Source organism: Corvus kubaryi, unplaced genomic scaffold (assembly GCF_017639235.1).
Source record: "Corvus kubaryi isolate FWS band 111438036 unplaced genomic scaffold, C.kubaryi_AGA036_p1.0 138, whole genome shotgun sequence".
Classification (NCBI taxonomy): domain Eukaryota; kingdom Metazoa; phylum Chordata; class Aves; order Passeriformes; family Corvidae; genus Corvus; species Corvus kubaryi.
In genome coordinates this window covers 5,704,915-5,721,544 of record NW_024580672.1, presented here as the reverse complement: position 1 = coordinate 5,721,544, position 16,630 = coordinate 5,704,915, and the positions used below count along the sequence as shown (strand labels likewise).

Here is a 16,630-nt window from a genome sequence, read left to right as displayed (position 1 = left end):
CGGTGGGAGGGGAGGGGAAAGGAGGGGAGGGGATGCGGTGGCTCCGCCCACCCGCCGCGCGCGCTGCCTCGCGCCCCCTGCCGGCCCTGCGGTGGGCGCGGGCGGGGCGAGGTCACGTGACCGCGCTCAGCTGACCGCGGGGCAGCGGCGGCGCGAGCCCAGGGTGAGCGGCGGGACCGGGCCGGGCGCGGCAGCGGCGGTGGCGGCCCCGCGGCTCACTGTCCTTCTCCCGCAGATGAACGGGGACGCGGCGGAGCCCGCGCCGGTGTGGGAGCGGCCCTGGTCGCTGGACGAGATCCGTAAGGGCAGCCAAAGCTGGTCCTTGGCCTCGGATGCCGGGGTGAGCGGTGCGGCCGGGACCGGGGCTGAGCCCGGCGCCGGAGGGGTGCGCGGGCCGCGGCCTCCCCGGGGCTTGGGGCCTTTGTGCGGGGCGGTGCTGCCGCCCGCTGGCCGGGGAGCGGCCGGGGATCTCGGGAAGGGCCTGCCGCGGGAAGAACGCAGCCTGCCGGGGCCCGGTGGCTCTCTCGTTGCTTTAACCCTCCGGTCCGGGCAGGAAAACTAAAATGAGGAGTTGGCCCGAACGGAGATGCGGAATGAATTGGCTGAGACTTGGTCTTACGTGTTTGCGTGGGAGAGTTTCACTCTAAAGTGTGTGTGTTTTGGTCCTCAGTTGAAGTGTATGATCAGTTCTGCCTGTCTTATAAACCGTGTCAGAAGGAAAAAGAGTTGGTTGCTGACTACTGCTTTCCTTTGTTCTTGTCAATAGCTTCTGCGTTTTCTACAAGAGTTCTCTCAGCAGACCATTTCCAGGACACACGAAATCAAAAAACAAGTGGATGGATTGATTAACGAAACAAAAGCTACAGACTGTCGCCTTCATAATGTCTTCAATGACTTTCTTATGTTGTCCAACACGCAGTTCATAGAGAATGTGAGTGTGTTCTAGTACAACATCAAACTTGTACTTCAAACATTGTCATTGTCTCTTAATGTAGTGTGGAGAAGTGATTTAGCTTTTTGGCAAGTCTGAGGCTGATTTAGGGATGAAGTGACTTTTAATTGTGTTCTGTTAAAGGATATCCTAAGTCCCTTGTGAGTGATGTACTATCCATATTGGCAGGTTCCCTTTGCCTTTTCAGTGATACCTTCCTTCTCCTTGCTAATACATGACCTTGAGGTCAGAGTTTTGGTTTTAGTACTATGAATGAGTTGGGAATTCTGGGATGTCTTGGTTTATCTTCAAAAGTTGCATGAATGTAGCATTTGTCTGCACTTACTTGTCTAAATATGAGGAGTGTAATACAATGCTGTAAATTTGCCTAATGGTGTTATTTTACTCAAAAAGCATTTGGTGTTAAAGGTGTTGACCTGCAGGCAGTTGTCCGCTAGGTGTGGTCATGATGATCATATTTTCTGGTTAATGTTGCCACTTTGTAGATATCTCTGTTTTGAAAAATAAAGCTAGACTTGAAAGCCTGTTGCAACATTGTAGCACTAGAAGCACGTGTCTAATTAAGGTGGAGAGCTTTAACAGTATTTCAGATTTTTGGAGGGTTTCTTGGCACCATGAGTTTTATCAGGTATTTTGTTTTGATCAGCATTATTTCAGGCCATACGTGCCTCATCGTGGCATTATTATTGGAAAGATGGTGGCAGAGGAAAAGATAAAAAACTGAATTTGTATTGTGGGGGTTTTTTGGTGGTAGTGGGTTTTTTCAGAGCTGCAGTGTCTCTTCTGGCCTAGCTTGGCTGTTCAGCAAAATGATTCTGCTGAGAACAGTTTGTACCAAATGTTTTAAATCTCATGTGCTTACAGCTGTTTGTTGCCAAATTTAAGTGCACAGAAATAGGTCTTCATTTCTGATTCTCAGTTTAGTAAGTGAGAGCTGTCTCTTCCCAGGGGATAACTGCACCTGTGTTTGAAATTTGGATTTAGGTTTGCAGGTTCCAGGGAGATGTTTTATTCCACTTTGTCTCCTTGTAGCTGGTCCTACAAAAGAGTGCTAAAAGAGCTGGATGTGAGAGGTGTTGTGAACCGTCTCTGTGAGTATGGAAGAAAGCTATTAAATGACAGAAAAATAAAGGAAAATAGACAGCCTCTAAGTAAACTATGGGTTCCACTCCGAAGCTGTCTGGAATAGCTTTATGTTGGGAGGGTTAAAACAGTGCATTTTTTAACATGTTCAGGTTAGTACGTTGGCAGACTTAAATTACCTCAGTTGAGTTGAGAGGCTGCCTGTGGTATCTTCAGTGTGAAGACTTCAGTGCATGAAGGTGCTTAACATCACCCATGGCTTCCTTTTTTAATGTGTAATGAATTAATGTGTAATTAATTACGTATTAATGGTGTGTTTTGTGGTGGTACCTGTGATTTAGCCCCTGTAGTAGTACATTGTTCTTACATGAATTAATTTTGCTTGACTTTTTAGAGAGTATATGATGAAGAAGTGGAAGAGCCTGTTCCCAAAGCTGATGTTGGAGACAAAACAGAGCAGGTAGTTAACTTCAGCTGCCTTGAGTGCTGTCACTATGTTTCCAGCCATTGTCTACCTTATCATTTTCAAACTTGCTTTGCATACATTTACAGCTTACAAACCAAACTCCTTCCTTTCTCCTTGAAGTCTCTCTGTTGGATAGTGTATGTCATTCAGACATAAAGTTGACAGTAACACTGGAGGCTACTACAGTGTGTGATCATCTGTTAGGGCCTCCCCAAGCTCAGTACTGTATCCAGCAGACAAGACTTATGCATTGATTTTTCAAGTGGTTATGCATGTTTTTTCAGCAAGGGGATTAAGGCCTTGGGCTGCCTTACTGGATTCGTAGGTAGTGAATTGGGGAAGCAGAACCTGACTGGAATAATTCTAGGAATAAATAGAGCTCATAGAGCTTTATATATGTATTACAGTCTAGGTGTATTATACCCTGAATGTCCCCCTAATAGTTTGGGAGCACAAATAAAACAATACTGTGCTGGTGTGGATGTTTAAAACATCTCTGTTTCTGGAGTGATGAAAATGAATTAAGCAAAAAAAAATACTTTGATTGTTCTTCTAATGCATATAGTGAAAAAGCTTTCATTGTGCTAATTTGAAATTAACATTTCGTATGTGCGTTGCAGTAAGATTGAGTCTTAAGTAAAGTGTAATGAACATGTGTTCTTTCTGTTACTAAAGGAAAAGACGCGGGAACAGAAGGAAGCTGATCTAATCCCTAAAATTCAAGAAGCAGTGAATTATGGGTTGCAGGTTCTGGACAGTGCATTTGAACAGCTAGACATCAAAGCAGGCAACTCTGACTCAGAAGAGGAAGAAAGTAATGAAAAAGTGGAACTGATACTTGAGCCAAAGGTACAGAGACCTGTTTTTGCTGGGTTTGTTTTGCTTTCTTGGGCTTGCTCTTTGCTTCTGTCAGCTGTATCACTGCGTTATTGTAAAGTTGATGTTACCTAAACCTGTCACCTAAAAATAGAATTTGATGATTGCATCTGAAGAACTGCTCTTTCTGAGCTATTCTTTGTGTAGACTGCTTGTCTTGCAGTTAGGTTAACATTAAGGTATGGCACCCTAAAGGAAGTTAGTTTAATGGAGTGAACTTGGAAGGGGAAGCCTCAATTCCGTGTGGGAGTGGGACATACAAATTTCATGCTTTTTAGGTACAAACTGTATCTTTATGGGTGGTTTTTACTGTCCCAGTAGTTAAAAAATCCCAGGTTTTGGGATAAGAGTCATACCTGTAAGTCTTTGCAAGGATATTCTTCTGTTAGATGGCATGTAGAAAACAAGTTGGGACTACACAAGTAGAAGTAGCCACTTTGTTTGACGGTGTTGAGAGGAATAAACCTCAGCTGGCCCACACAGTTGTATGTTGATTTGAAGCATATGTTTGGTGGGACTCTAAACAAGCTTGTATTTTCCTCGAGTTGAAACAAGGGGTGTAAGACTTCTATCTTTGTAGCCATGTAGCCATGTAGAGCTGTTCAGAGATGTCAGAAAGACCTGATGTTGTCTCTTTCCAGGATCTCTATATTGACAGACCTTTACCTTACTTGATTGGCTCTCAGCAGTTTATGGAACAGGATGATGTTGGCCTTGGAGATCTCTCTAGTGAAGGTATGTGCTGGCATGACCTTTTATTTCTATGCAAGTAATTAGTTTCTAATCCAAGATTTTTGTCTGTTTTAACTCACCACTTTGGTTATCCTGTGTAGTGTTCTTCCTGCATGTTTAGATGCAAGCCGTAATTAGCTGGGGAAAAAAATGTTCTTCATGCTGTAACAACCACTTTTCCAGTATACAAAGCAGTAACTTCTCAGTTACTTGTGCTTTGTGTATTAGAAATGCAAAGTGTTTAAATTTCATCAGCTTTCAAAGCTCTTTCAAACCACTGCCTACCCACTTGAATTTTAGTTTCCTTCACAGAGTCTTTAAAGTTGCTTAAATGGTGACCACATTGTTCTGTCTGATCTTTTTTGTTTCCATTTAAATTAGAAGGATCAGTAGATAGTGATCGTGGAAGTGTAATTGACAGTGAAGAGAAGGATGAGGAGGTAAGTGGCAAGTACCAGCTGCTTTGCACAAACAGTCTTTGCCTGTGAGGCCATTAACTACCTTGCTTTTTCATATTGGCTCTTAAGACACTACTGCACAATGTTTGTTCCATGTGTTGGTTGTGATAAATATACTTTCTGTTATTGTTCTTGTGCAGTGGTTTCCTCTGCAGCTTTCCAGAGGAACATTTATGTGGTATTGGCTCTAGCTGTTATTAAAGTAGAATACTTCAAACTGAAGTGTTTTATTCCACTCTTAATTTAATTTTGTGAATCAAATCAGATTCTTATCAAGAATTGCATTTATGGAGAACAAATCTGTTGTAAATTATAGTTACAAAGAATGGGATAGAGACTGACAGGAACAAGTTTAAAGCTTTAAGTAATGCTCTTCCAGGCTTTGCCTCATAAATCTGCTGCATTGGAATATCAGTTTCTGATATGTTTTGCCTACTTTGGCTGGGATGTCTCTGCTTTCTAACTGTGCTGTGGAAGCAGTCCCTTTCTCCTGAGATGCTTGCTTTTGGTGTCTTTGCTCACTTAAAGTGAAATCCCTGTTGAGTTACTCAGATGCAGTCACATGGAGCCTGCTGTCTTTGCTGAATTAATGACTTTCTAGTGAGCTCCATTTGTAAAAATGGTCAGCAGTGGGGGAACAATTTCTTGGTCAGATCATGGTGAGGAGACCTGAATGTCCAAACTTCAGCAAGTTCAGAGTTTCTGACCCCTCTCCCTTAACCACTGAACAAGGTAATGTGTGATACTTGCCTCTGTGTCCCTTGTGTTACAGGAATCAGATGAAGAATTTGGAAACCCTAGTGAAGATGACCAAAAGACGGTATGGTTAAACACTCTGGTAGATACCTGAAAGACTTTACACTTGTGACACAGGAGGATGCAAGAAAAAGGAGATGAGAGCTCTAGACAATTAACTATTAGCAGCTTTGTTAAGCCTGATTTTTATAACTTTTTATGGGAAGGTCCTGGCCAGATAGCACTGTGTTCTGAAAATGAACCTGGGTTAGGCTTAAAGACATGCTTGCAAGCTGTCATTAGTTGCAGAGCCTATGTGGGATGGCATTGCCTGATAACGTGTTTTCCTCAGGAATTACTTGGGAGATCAGAGAGTTCAAAGAATCTACCCCAGGAAAACTAGGCTTCTGTGGGTTTATTTGGTTCTGTAATTAAAATTCTAAACTTGCTGTTCAGGAGGCAAGGAACAGTACCGTTTGGGTATGACATGAAATCAGGGATGCGAACAGTATTAAATATTTGAACAGTATATCCATTTGGATAATGAATGAGAAGGGAAAAGAAATATTGAGATGGAAAAATTCAAGCCTGACTTTAGTAATTGGTTTTAGAAGAAGGAATCTTATCCATGTTTAGATGTGCCACTGCAACAGACTTATATGGGGATTTTCAATCTGACATGATTTAATGTCAAAAGAGCAATGTTGCAAAAAGCAACCATTATTAAATCTACGTATTAATAAAACAGTGTTGCTAAAGCACTCAGATGTTCCTTTAAGCTGACCTTCATAGGGTAACTTTGTATGCCTGATGTATTTTAAGACAAGCAAGTATCTTTGTGTTATTGGTGGTTTAGTTCACTTCTGGGCCCTTGCCTGTGCCAGCCCCCAACTTTCATCCAGTTCACTTAATCTTTTTCACCCTTATTGACATGACTGAAACCAAGATGTGAGCGTGTACTGTCTGTCATTCTGCTGTCCACCCTAAGGACAGTGCAAGATGATAAAATTTTTTACTGGTTGATCACAGTGTTTCTGTGTTAAGACTAAATACCAGGTCTTTACTTTGTGTATGGTAGTGGTACACTCCTTGTGAGGGGAGCCTTTGTGTCCTCAGTCGCAGCATTCAGTAACAGCAGACAGGGGTGGGGTGTGCTAGAGAATGCAGCAACTTGCTTGGAGCTGGAGGCACTCCTTCCTTACCTTTCAAAAGTTGTGAAGTACCCCAAATTGGCTGTTCCCATCCTTTCAGTAAGTTTGATTTGAATATTTTAGCTAAGCAGATGTAGTTTTGTATGCAAACAGAATATTAATTGTTTTTTAGAGGATAGCCCAGATGAGTGATGAAGATGATGATGATGGCTGTGATCTCTTTGACTCTGAAAAAGAGGATGAAGAGGATGGAGACTTAGATGAAAGCACAAAGCCTGTGAGTAATTGTTGCCTTTTGGGAGAGGGGGATTTGACTTCCCGTATCAAAAATCTGACCTTAGAGGGATTATAATGATAGCTCTCAAGTACCTGAAATGGAATCCTGTAGAAAGTACCTCTAAAACTCCTGAATGGTCTTCTAACATGATTGTTCAGGCTTTACCCCTTTAAACCTGGGGATTCTTGCACCTTAAGCAAGTATCAAAGCTGTCTTTCAAGAACATTAAGAAATGGACTGTTGCATTTTTGTGAGGTGAAGGCCTTTTGTTTCTCCTGGTTACGAAGCAAGGTGACATTAAAAATTATGTGTTCATCAGGAACTAGAAATCGTGAGGTTTTTTTTATTCTTGATGCATGCCTAATCTCTGCTTTCTTAACAGAAAGCTGTATTGCTTCTTCTGGGGGCTTCAGGCAAAGTCTAGACAAGATATTGTACAAGTGAGGCCATGGAATACAGTATTTATAATTGCAATTGCATCAAGTTGCTAAGTGGATCTTATGTAAGAAATATGCTGTTATTTGTCCCTGCTGCTCAGAAAAAGAAGAGGCCAACGTCATTTGCAGATGAGCTGGCAGCCCGAATCAAAGGAGAAGTGCCAGTCAGACAGGACGAAGAGCGTTCGTGTAAGTTACCTCCTAAGTTTTGAAGAGTGCTTGTGCAGTAATGGGGGACTCGTGGAAGTGTAGGACAGGAGGCTGTGGGTAACAATACATGAAGTTACACACATCTGTTATTTGAACATGTATGAGATAAAAGCCTGACAAGAGGAACTGCAGACACTATGTTGTGTTCTGAGAAACTCTTTGGCCGTAACTCGGAGAACTGAATTGGAATTCTCTGAGAGTTATAGTGGGAAACACATTGCTTTCAGATGAGACAGGTCACTCTCAAAACACACATTACTGAAAAGGTTTTCTCTGCAATCTGATTCTCCCTCTGCATGTTTGACCACATATACTTTCTCCTGTTTCAAGGAAGTGTGTGGAAGCCACTGGTCACCGTGGTCTTTCTGTGAGCTCTGCAGTGGAAAACATCTCAAGCAGTAGATTGGTGTTTTCATATGGTGTGGGTTGTTTGTTTTCTTTGTGGCCTAACTATACTGTTTTGAAGAACTTTTCCTCACTACTGTTATTCATGATATTTCAGACTAAATAATGCATTTACTTAGTGTTGCTTTCAAAGGGAGAGACCTCAAATATTTAGTCTTGTAGCAAAGCAGCAGTTGAAAATAGCTGGCTGAAGTTGAGTTGGCAAGTGCTTATGGGCCTGCTGTTGACCTGTAATATTGAGAAGATGAACAGACAAGAACTGTATGTGTGTGTTCTTGCACAGTTCAAACAATCAAACTAGGTCTGTGGATATCAAGAGTATAAAACCTACCAACTTACCCTGTTCAGTTACAGGGAAATCTTATAGTCATTGAAATAACCTTGTGATGGTAAGGCCAGAGGAGGTGAAACTCTGGCTTTGCTTTTGGTAGCTGAATGAAGACAGTAATAAATCTGGAGCCATTTGAGATGCTCAGAGGTTCTGCAAAGGTGTGGAACCTGTACTGTCTGGAATGCTGTGTTGCTTTCTGACATCTCAGGTGACACTAGTCTGTGTGTGGACAACTGTGTTGAACCCCTAGTGCCTGACAGAATGATTCTATTACAATTTTAAGTACTGGTTTTAGAAACTGTATTTCATAGAACTGCTTCATCAGGCTGATTCATATGAAAACACAAAGGTCAACTTGATTTGCTGTTTTTTTAGGTTCTTTTTGCCATAGATTGATCTCAGACTGTAAGTAAAGGTGGATTAATTTTTCATTGAAACTTTCTTCTTAAAGCTCTGTCATCAGAAACCAATACAAGGAAAACCCCAAAAGAGAAGAAGGAAGTCAGAGTTCCATTGGATGGTAGGATATCCTCCTCTCTTGTTTCTGAATTGTGGGCTGGATTGTAAAACACCACTTAAGAAATTCTACAGCCTCTGCTGTAGAACCTGGGTGGGATATCGGTGGGCATCCTTCCAGGCGAGTATGTAAACAAATCTAGGTTGTGATGTGCATGTAAACAAGGCTGGAAACAGGCTTAGTGAGAGTTCTTCCTTTAACGTGGCCTTCTGGAGCAACTGCACACCCTAACCTGTCTTCAGCAGCTTCTCTGTATATATTGTGTTTGTAAGAGAGAGCAGATGGAACCAAAGCAATTTTTGTTTAGGTTGTCTCTAATCCCCTTTCCTGAAACTTGATCAGTCTTACCATAGCTCATAGGTCTTGTACTTTCTAGATGAAGATGACGATATCTTCAAGCCTCCTAAGCTGACTGATGAGGACTTCACACTGTTTGGTTCAAGGGGTGGCCTCTTCAGTGGTGGAACAGGCCTCTTTGATGATGAAGAGGTGAGAATGCTGGAGATTATAAAAATGGAGTGTTTCCCTCTTCTAAAAACAAACCAAAAGATCCCTAAAAACTCGCACCTCTGGAAGACAGAGAAGGCAAACGGCATTTTGTTGCTTGGTAATATTCAGGTGTTGTGGAATAGTATAGCTTTCCAGTGGGGAAACAGAACTACACAAGTGACATACTTACATTCACCTTGGCACAATGTCCTCCCTTCTGCAGCGGTGCTGATGAGAGATGCAAGTGTGGTTCAAGCTCTGTTATTAGACACATTCTAATTCCAGGAGAGCTTAATCAGCCCCTTACTTTTAGCTGTAGCGGTAAACCAAATGCCATCCAGTTTGTTTATTTTAAATAAGGAGATTTCTATTCGAATGCCTATGAGAATACTGATTTTTGTCATTCTCTCTCTGATTGTCAGAGAAGTGTAAAGGAAAGAGAGCCCTGAATGATGCCATTCACACTTTATTTTTCACGTACCATGTGTGGACACTGCTGCTGCTGAGTTTCTCTCTGTACTGTTAAAAGTTTCCTATTGCAGTTATGCTGTGTTGTTTCATCTAGTTATTGTACAGTTCCTGGGATGCCTATGTTGGCAAGAAAAGTTCACCCTAAGTTTACTCTTGTGCTACCTAGAGCTGACTTGGGGAAGAAATGGTGTGAAGTGCACTTCTGACCTTATTTTACCACCGTGCATGTGAAAGGGTGTAGAAACCTGATGTCAAGGTGCTTAAGATTTAAGAGTGTGATAGTACAGCTGCATAAAGCAAATGATTGTCTCTGATGCAGCTGATACTGGTGACAGTCAAGGTTAGTCCAGAAGAGTAGTCAAGTTGTTGCCTTTGCGGGATGTTGTGTTCGTTGTTGCAACTAGAACAAAAGTCAGGTGTTCCTTGGAGCTGAGGAGGTATTAGACTGAAATTTGGAAGGAGGCCTCATGTTTCTCAAGCTTACCATGCCCAATCTACTAAGAATATGGCCAAAAAGCACCAAACAGGGGCTTTGTGTGTAGGGAAGGGGATAGTTCTGTGCAATGCTTTCCATTCAAACAGTCTTTACTGAAAAAAAGTTCTTTCTTTTTTTTAAGTGGCAGACAATAGCTTAAAAAGAACATTAAGAAAAATAGTCTGATAGTGCAAGCCAGCTTTGTGTCAGTGCAAATTTGGATGAAGCCATCACTGGTTGCCTCTTGGTGACTTACTACTAAGACTACTTTCCTCATCTGTGTAGACACAGGACAGCCAAGCAGATCTGTGATTGCTGCCTGCCTGCATACACCTGTTCTTGGTTTTCTGTTATCTAAAGTTAAACGTCTCAGAAAGGTGACTTAGCTTCACTTACCTTGTGCACTGGAGGAGGCCACACTGTATCAGCAGGCAGGCACAGCAGAGCAACAGGCAAATAATAACTGATAAATGTGCAATTGATCACTGACACCTCTGCCACACCCCTGCGCTCCCCTACTCTTTCTGAAGTGTTTTGCCTTCCTTCTACAAAGCTATATACAAAGACCATGCATTTTGAGTCTCCAGGCAGGCAACCTCTAATACCCAATCCCCATAAGAGGGAGGCTTTCAAGAATTTAAGTGGTCAGTACTCAAAAGATCTGGAGGTTTCCTGGAAATCCAGGCTGTGATTGTTGGAGATTGGTACAGGGCACTGCAACCTGAACACAAGAACTTCTGTGTGAGTGTCCTGCAATGCTTTGGAGCTGTAATATATTTCTCTGCACCATTATGGTATCTTAACATCTTAGTAGCAGTGTAAATCATTCATTTTATCCACATGAAGTTCAGGAGTATTTTTATATTTGACCTGACCCTCAAACCTTACTGTATAAACTTCAGTAGGAAAGCTTAGAAGGGTATAATCAGGACCTAACCAGCTGTAGATTAATTAGTGTAAGTCCTTGAAGATGTGCAAATAAAAGGTTATTCCTTCTCTTCAGCAAACAGATGTGATCAGTAAATTCAATTTTAGAAGAGAGCTGCTTTTCTGAATATATACACTCAAGTTAACAGTTGAGTACCTAGGTTTAAGTCTGTATTTGCAGACATCGTTTTGAGATGGGATGGTGATTATCTCCTCTGTCTTGGCTTAGAAGTGGACATTCAATATGGGAAAATCAGCACCTGTCATTTCCTACAAAAACTCACCACTTCCCCCCCTTTGCATTTTCATCTATGATTAGAGTGATCTTTTTGCTGAAGCACCAAAAGGAGAAGAATCAAAAGAGAGAGAGGAGCGAGTCCCAGTAAGTGAAGGTAAGAACCAGCAGTTGCCTCCTGTAGTCTTGTCTATGCTGTGATTTATTGCTGCTAGCAGCTAGACTGTTTTGTTCCGGAACTAGAAAGCTTGGTGTAGCAATTGTAGAGCAAGCCCCTTCTCCTCACCAGTCTTAATAGAGAACAGCTGTGTTGAATTTTACATGTGTTTGTTCGCTATGATCTGTTACACACTCCTACTCTCCTAGAGCTGAAAGGATGTCACTGCTGTTGGCAGAGCTCTCTGCGTGCTCTGGGTTCCTGCTTCTCAAGTGAATATTGCAGGATCCAGTTGTGGGTTTGAGGGGAGCAAAGATTTCTTCTTGCAGATTAATTTACATGAGTTTCTCACTAGGTGCATATCTAGACCCTTAAGGATTCTGAGCACATATTCTGTATTGCAGAGCTTTTCCTGAAGCACTGTGTTTGATGAATTTTCAGATATGTGTTAGGAGACTAAGCCATTTTTTCATTTTATTTTGAATGTATCATATTGAAGTGGTATTGAGTGCATGAATGTGAACCGTTGTAAATAATGCTGTGTGTAAATGTGTAATGTGCTTATAAGCTTCAGTGCAGTAGAGCTGTTCTGTGGAGTTTAAATGGAAGAAAAATAGACTGTTACATATATTTGCAAAAGCCCAGAAGTTTGAGAAGAATGTGTAAAGAGTTCTGAGCTGTTAGGAAAGAAAAAGCAGCTCAGACAACTTCTTGGATTCCTGTTTCTGTGGTAGAGTTCTGAAGGCTTTGACAGCATAAAACAAGTGCATCCATTTGTATTGTACTTCCTATGATTTCAGCATCCTCTACAAAGTCCTTAAAGAAAGTTCCTGCAGGTGCAGTATTTCTGTTTCCAGGTATGATTTATTCAATAGCCAATTGCTTCATGCACAAAATGGTCTTTTCTTTAAAACCTACTGCAGAGGTTTTAAAGAAGGAACTATCCAAATACAGCAGCACTGCATTGCTTGATCATATGCTTAATGACAAATACAGATGCTTCTACCATGCTAAGCCTAAACTGCAGCATGCTTAATGGATAATCAAAGATTCTGGAGGAGCTCTGAAGGTAGGTGTCACAGATGACAGATATTAGCAACTGTCAGCTTCAAGTGTTGTGCTCTGAACTTTTAAGAATGTGTCACTTCAATTAATATTATACAGTTTAATTCTGCTGTGCATGCAGTCACAGCTTCCATCTGTACTCTGAGAAGGAAGTGCATTTTGATATTTCACGTTTGATCATATTCCCTTGGGTTAGCAGAAGTACAGTTTAAACATCAAGTTCCTATGTTTGGACCAGTCTTGTTTTTCTGGTTTTGATTAGGAGGATCTGCATACATGGGGAAGGACCAAATCTATAACTTGGAGCTAAAAATAAAAAAGAATTGTATTAAGATCTCTGTTTCATATCAGAATCCAAGCTGATCAATGAAAAGAAACATGTCCCCAGTCTTTTTGAATTTACTGACAAAGATTTCTGTCAGTAAATTCATGCACGCTCTTCACTTGATGGAGGTACCTGAATTTTAAGTTTTGGCCTTTATTAAGAAAGGCCTGTTTTAAAACTGAGTTAACTGAGCCCTCAGTCAGCATGATTTGTAGAGTAGAAAGTACACAAATACAGCCTTTTTACTCCAGGGTCAAAGATATATGTCAACAATGGGACTTCTACATAATTGTAAAACTCAATAGCAGAGTTTAAAACAGCAGATTGATGTGTGGGATTTTTTTATCCTTTGTTCTTTCTTGGATGTACTGTTGCATAAGCAGTGAGTTTAGTTGCTCCTTCTCAATAACTTGTAGACGGGCTTAAGTCACCAGAGAAAAGCCAAGATTGAGGCTCCTTTGCTGTTCCAGTGAACAGTTTGTTTAGGAACTCAAGAATCCTTAGTCATTAACCAAATTTTGTGGCTGTATTCCTGTCAATCCTGAGGCACTTTGTAATTGCATAATACACTTTTTTTTAATAATAACCTGCTGCTGGTCAGAATTTATGCTGTCTGCTGACTTAACCAAATAGCAGTTGTTCTACTTTTTGCCAAACTTTCATTTAAGTATCTCTCCACCTCCGTTTCATTTCCAAGCATCTACACATGAGAAGCAAAAAGGCAGGCTTAGACCATTAGAAGGGTTTGCAGATGATCATGCACTTACCACTGAGGCTGGACATTTCCACAGCAGTTGTAGAAGGAACAGTTGCTCTGGCTGACTCTTAATTAATCACTGCCAGATCTGGTGTGCTCAGGGATCTCACAGCCAAACCCAGCCTCATACTGCAGTACTGCTGGTGGGCTCACAGGGCATGTGCGGCTCCTGGGAAGAACTCAGTCATCTGTCCTTCCCTCTCCCCAAGCACCTTACCACTTTTATTGGGCCACAGTGGTGTGGTGTACTAGAACTAGTAGGATTCTCTACTAGAGTAGGTTTGGGAAGCAATGATGAGCAGGTTAGAGGAAGAAATGGCTGCAGTGAGAACGAGGGACTGTCTTTCTGTGACTTGGCTTTATCAGAATGTGTCTAGCTAATGCTTTCGATGTGTCATTGTTGCAGGAGCACCTTAAAAGTTGCTGAGATGGAAACTATGCCTGGTGCTACTTACTATGGCACAAGTTCAGCCTTTTGTTAACTCTGGCAATGCTATTTTGATTTTTTTTCTGCCCCCATCTGACCTGCAGGAGGAAGTGATGTGTTTAGTTCCACTGTAATTGGGGAAAAAGACAAGAAATCTGCAGCACAGAGCACAGAAAAAACTCCTAAACAACCTGGAAAAGTTGTTCTATTTGATGATGATGATGATGATGACTTCTTTGTGGAAGCAACTAAAAAGCCTCCAGATCCAGGTACCTCTAAACATTTGTAGTGAAAGATTAAATACTGAAGGTCATCAAAATTCAAACTGGTAGGAACCAGTGAATTATAGAATTCAAATCTTCATCACTGCTACTTCTGCTTGGGTTTTGAGGGGCTGTGTTTTTGTTTGGTTTGGGGTGTTTTGTTGTGGAGGGGGTTTTTTGTCATTGGTATTTCTTTTCATTAGAGTGATGTGGTGCTGGTTTGTTTGTACATGCTCTCTGACTTTTCTCTCTAGGAATGCTCCTTCTACCACCAGGGCAGTGTCTAGACTTGAATTGGGACAGGCTTTATTCACACAGCCTTGAATCTTTGTGCCAAACATTCCCTATTAGCAGGCTCTAGGCCTGTGCTAAGCCAATACAAAGCACTGCCTTTAGAGGTGGCAGCTGACTCAGCTGCTTGCCTGCATATTCTGTCACCAGTGCTTTCAGGTTAGGGATGTTTCACTTTGAGAGCTTGTCTGGATTTTTCTCTCGAAGGCTCCTGATGTTGGTCATTGTTAAACAGTATGGTACCTTTTGAGACTCTGGTATCGTCTCCTGCTCTGTATTCCTCATTCCCTGTTTGTTTTGTCTCTATGTAGTCAAGTCCACAGCTGACCTATTTGATGATGATGACGAAGGTGACTTATTCAAGGAGAAACCTACCATTCCTTCTGTGGTTGCTGGCACAACTAGAGAAACAGAAAGCCACAGGGAGGCCATCATGAAAAAAATGGTAATGGTATATAAATTGATTGTATGGCTAAGGTTTTAGGAAAAAGCTACTAGTGCAGTTGAAGTAGTCTTTCCATGTACAACACTATGAAAGTGACATATTTATGATACAGGACTAGGTTCATAGGGTCTTCCATAATTTAATGCTTCAGTGGTCCTTAAATGCCTTTTGCCTTTTAAACTTAGGGTTTATTTGAGGTTTTTATTTATGTGGGCAGTGATAGAAAGAATCTTATTAAGGCAGGATTGAAATGAGAGCAAAGTGAGAAGCTTCTGATAATAAAAAATGTTTATGAAGTTCATGGCTGAAATGAAACCAGCTGGTGTTACGCACCTTTGGTGTCACAGTTCTGTGCTGCAGAGACTGTCTGCTCTTACACCAGCCAGTGATAGCAACTTAACTGGTAACCCATTGTTTGTGTGTATTACAGGAGAGGAGGGTGTGTGTCACAGTTCTACCTAAGCATATACAAAACTTGCAGTGTTTAGAAAACTGTTTTTCAGCTGCAAACTCCTAAGTTGTAGAAAGTTCTAAATGTGGTCCTGAGCACATATGTAGAGAGAGTTACAAGAACCTCCTAATACCCACTCCACTTTCAGAATAGTACCTTGAGGAAAGTAGTAATGCTCTTTGTTTCTGTGGTAGATACTGTATATACTTATTTTATACTTACTTTGTGTCCAATAAGTATTTGAACATAATTAGCTGCAGTGACTCTTCTCCCCTCTGGACTGAGAAGTGTACAGTGCTGGGGATGTCTAATGTAAATTGCTGTAGCACTTTCTCCATATTGTCCTATGAGAAGCACCTGAACACAGGGGCCAAAGCCAGCTTCTATTTCTGCTGCAGTGCAAGAGTATCCATGGTCAATGAAGCAGGAGCAGTGATGGGAGGGATCTCATAGCACTTGGCTTTCCTGGAGAAGAGGATGAGAACTGATTCAGCAGCACCCCTCCTGCTCAGTCAGGAAGAGAGGGCTGTTTTATACGCCAAGCTTTATGACAGTAGTGCTTGGGTCTGGGATCGTTCTAAGTTTAATGGCAATATAGCTGGTGGCAGGCTGGGGATGTGCTGTGATAATGCAGGAAATGATGGCTGGCACAAACTGCCCTCTTCCTTTATGAAACACAGCTTGTTAAAAAAAATTTTCCTTTAGCTCACGAGGCCTGGCATGAGTTGCTGCATACATTCTTCTGCTGAGAAGGATGGTGTGGCAGAGGAGGCCTATGGTAAGAGCTGCAAGTCACTTGTTCGTAGTTCTGGCTGCATGTGAAAAACTTGTTCAGCACATGAGTTTTGGACTTCTGCCCATGGGTGACAAGCTTGTGTTCTGTCCCTTCAGCTGCTGGGATTTTGCCATCAGTATGCCTCTTTGCAGAGATCTGTCATGGTTTAGGAAAGGTACTTCCCAGTTTAGTGCCCCCACTGAAACGACGCTGCTGCTCACTCCCACCACCCCTCTCTCCCTGTGGAAGGTTGGAGAGGAGAGTTGGAAGCCAAAAGGTAAAGATCAGGGGTTGAGATAAAACCAATTTCCTTGACAGAGCAATGAGATAAGAGAGCAGACAGTAACAGCAGCAATACTAATGACAGAAGGTACAAAAAAGAGGCAAATGATTCCGCTGCCTCTGCCACGCTGAGCTGACTCTGAAGAGGAGCCCTTCTCCCTGGAA

The 16,630-nt window shown here is 41.9% G+C and overlaps 1 protein-coding gene across 6 annotated transcripts in view; it reads left to right on the top strand.

The window, feature by feature from the left end:
* Positions 1 to 71: 71 nt before the first annotated feature.
* Positions 72 to 16,630, top strand: part of WASHC2C (WASH complex subunit 2C) — a 37,071-nt gene continuing 20,512 nt past the window's right edge. For 4 of the 6 annotated variants that reach the window (XM_042018813.1, XM_042018816.1, XM_042018815.1 and 1 more), the window contains exons 1-16: positions 72 to 163; positions 236 to 340; positions 767 to 931; positions 2,430 to 2,495; positions 3,177 to 3,350; positions 4,019 to 4,112; positions 4,491 to 4,549; positions 5,340 to 5,387; positions 6,626 to 6,730; positions 7,269 to 7,356; positions 8,565 to 8,633; positions 9,007 to 9,119; positions 11,312 to 11,384; positions 12,185 to 12,241; positions 14,063 to 14,227; positions 14,824 to 14,957. In XM_042018813.1, the coding sequence (XP_041874747.1) occupies positions 236 to 340; positions 767 to 931; positions 2,430 to 2,495; positions 3,177 to 3,350; positions 4,019 to 4,112; positions 4,491 to 4,549; positions 5,340 to 5,387; positions 6,626 to 6,730; positions 7,269 to 7,356; positions 8,565 to 8,633; positions 9,007 to 9,119; positions 11,312 to 11,384; positions 12,185 to 12,241; positions 14,063 to 14,227; positions 14,824 to 14,957 (1,515 nt within the window). In that variant the 5' untranslated portion in view covers positions 72 to 163. The other 2 variants (XM_042018814.1, XM_042018812.1) reach the window with 2 other exon arrangements.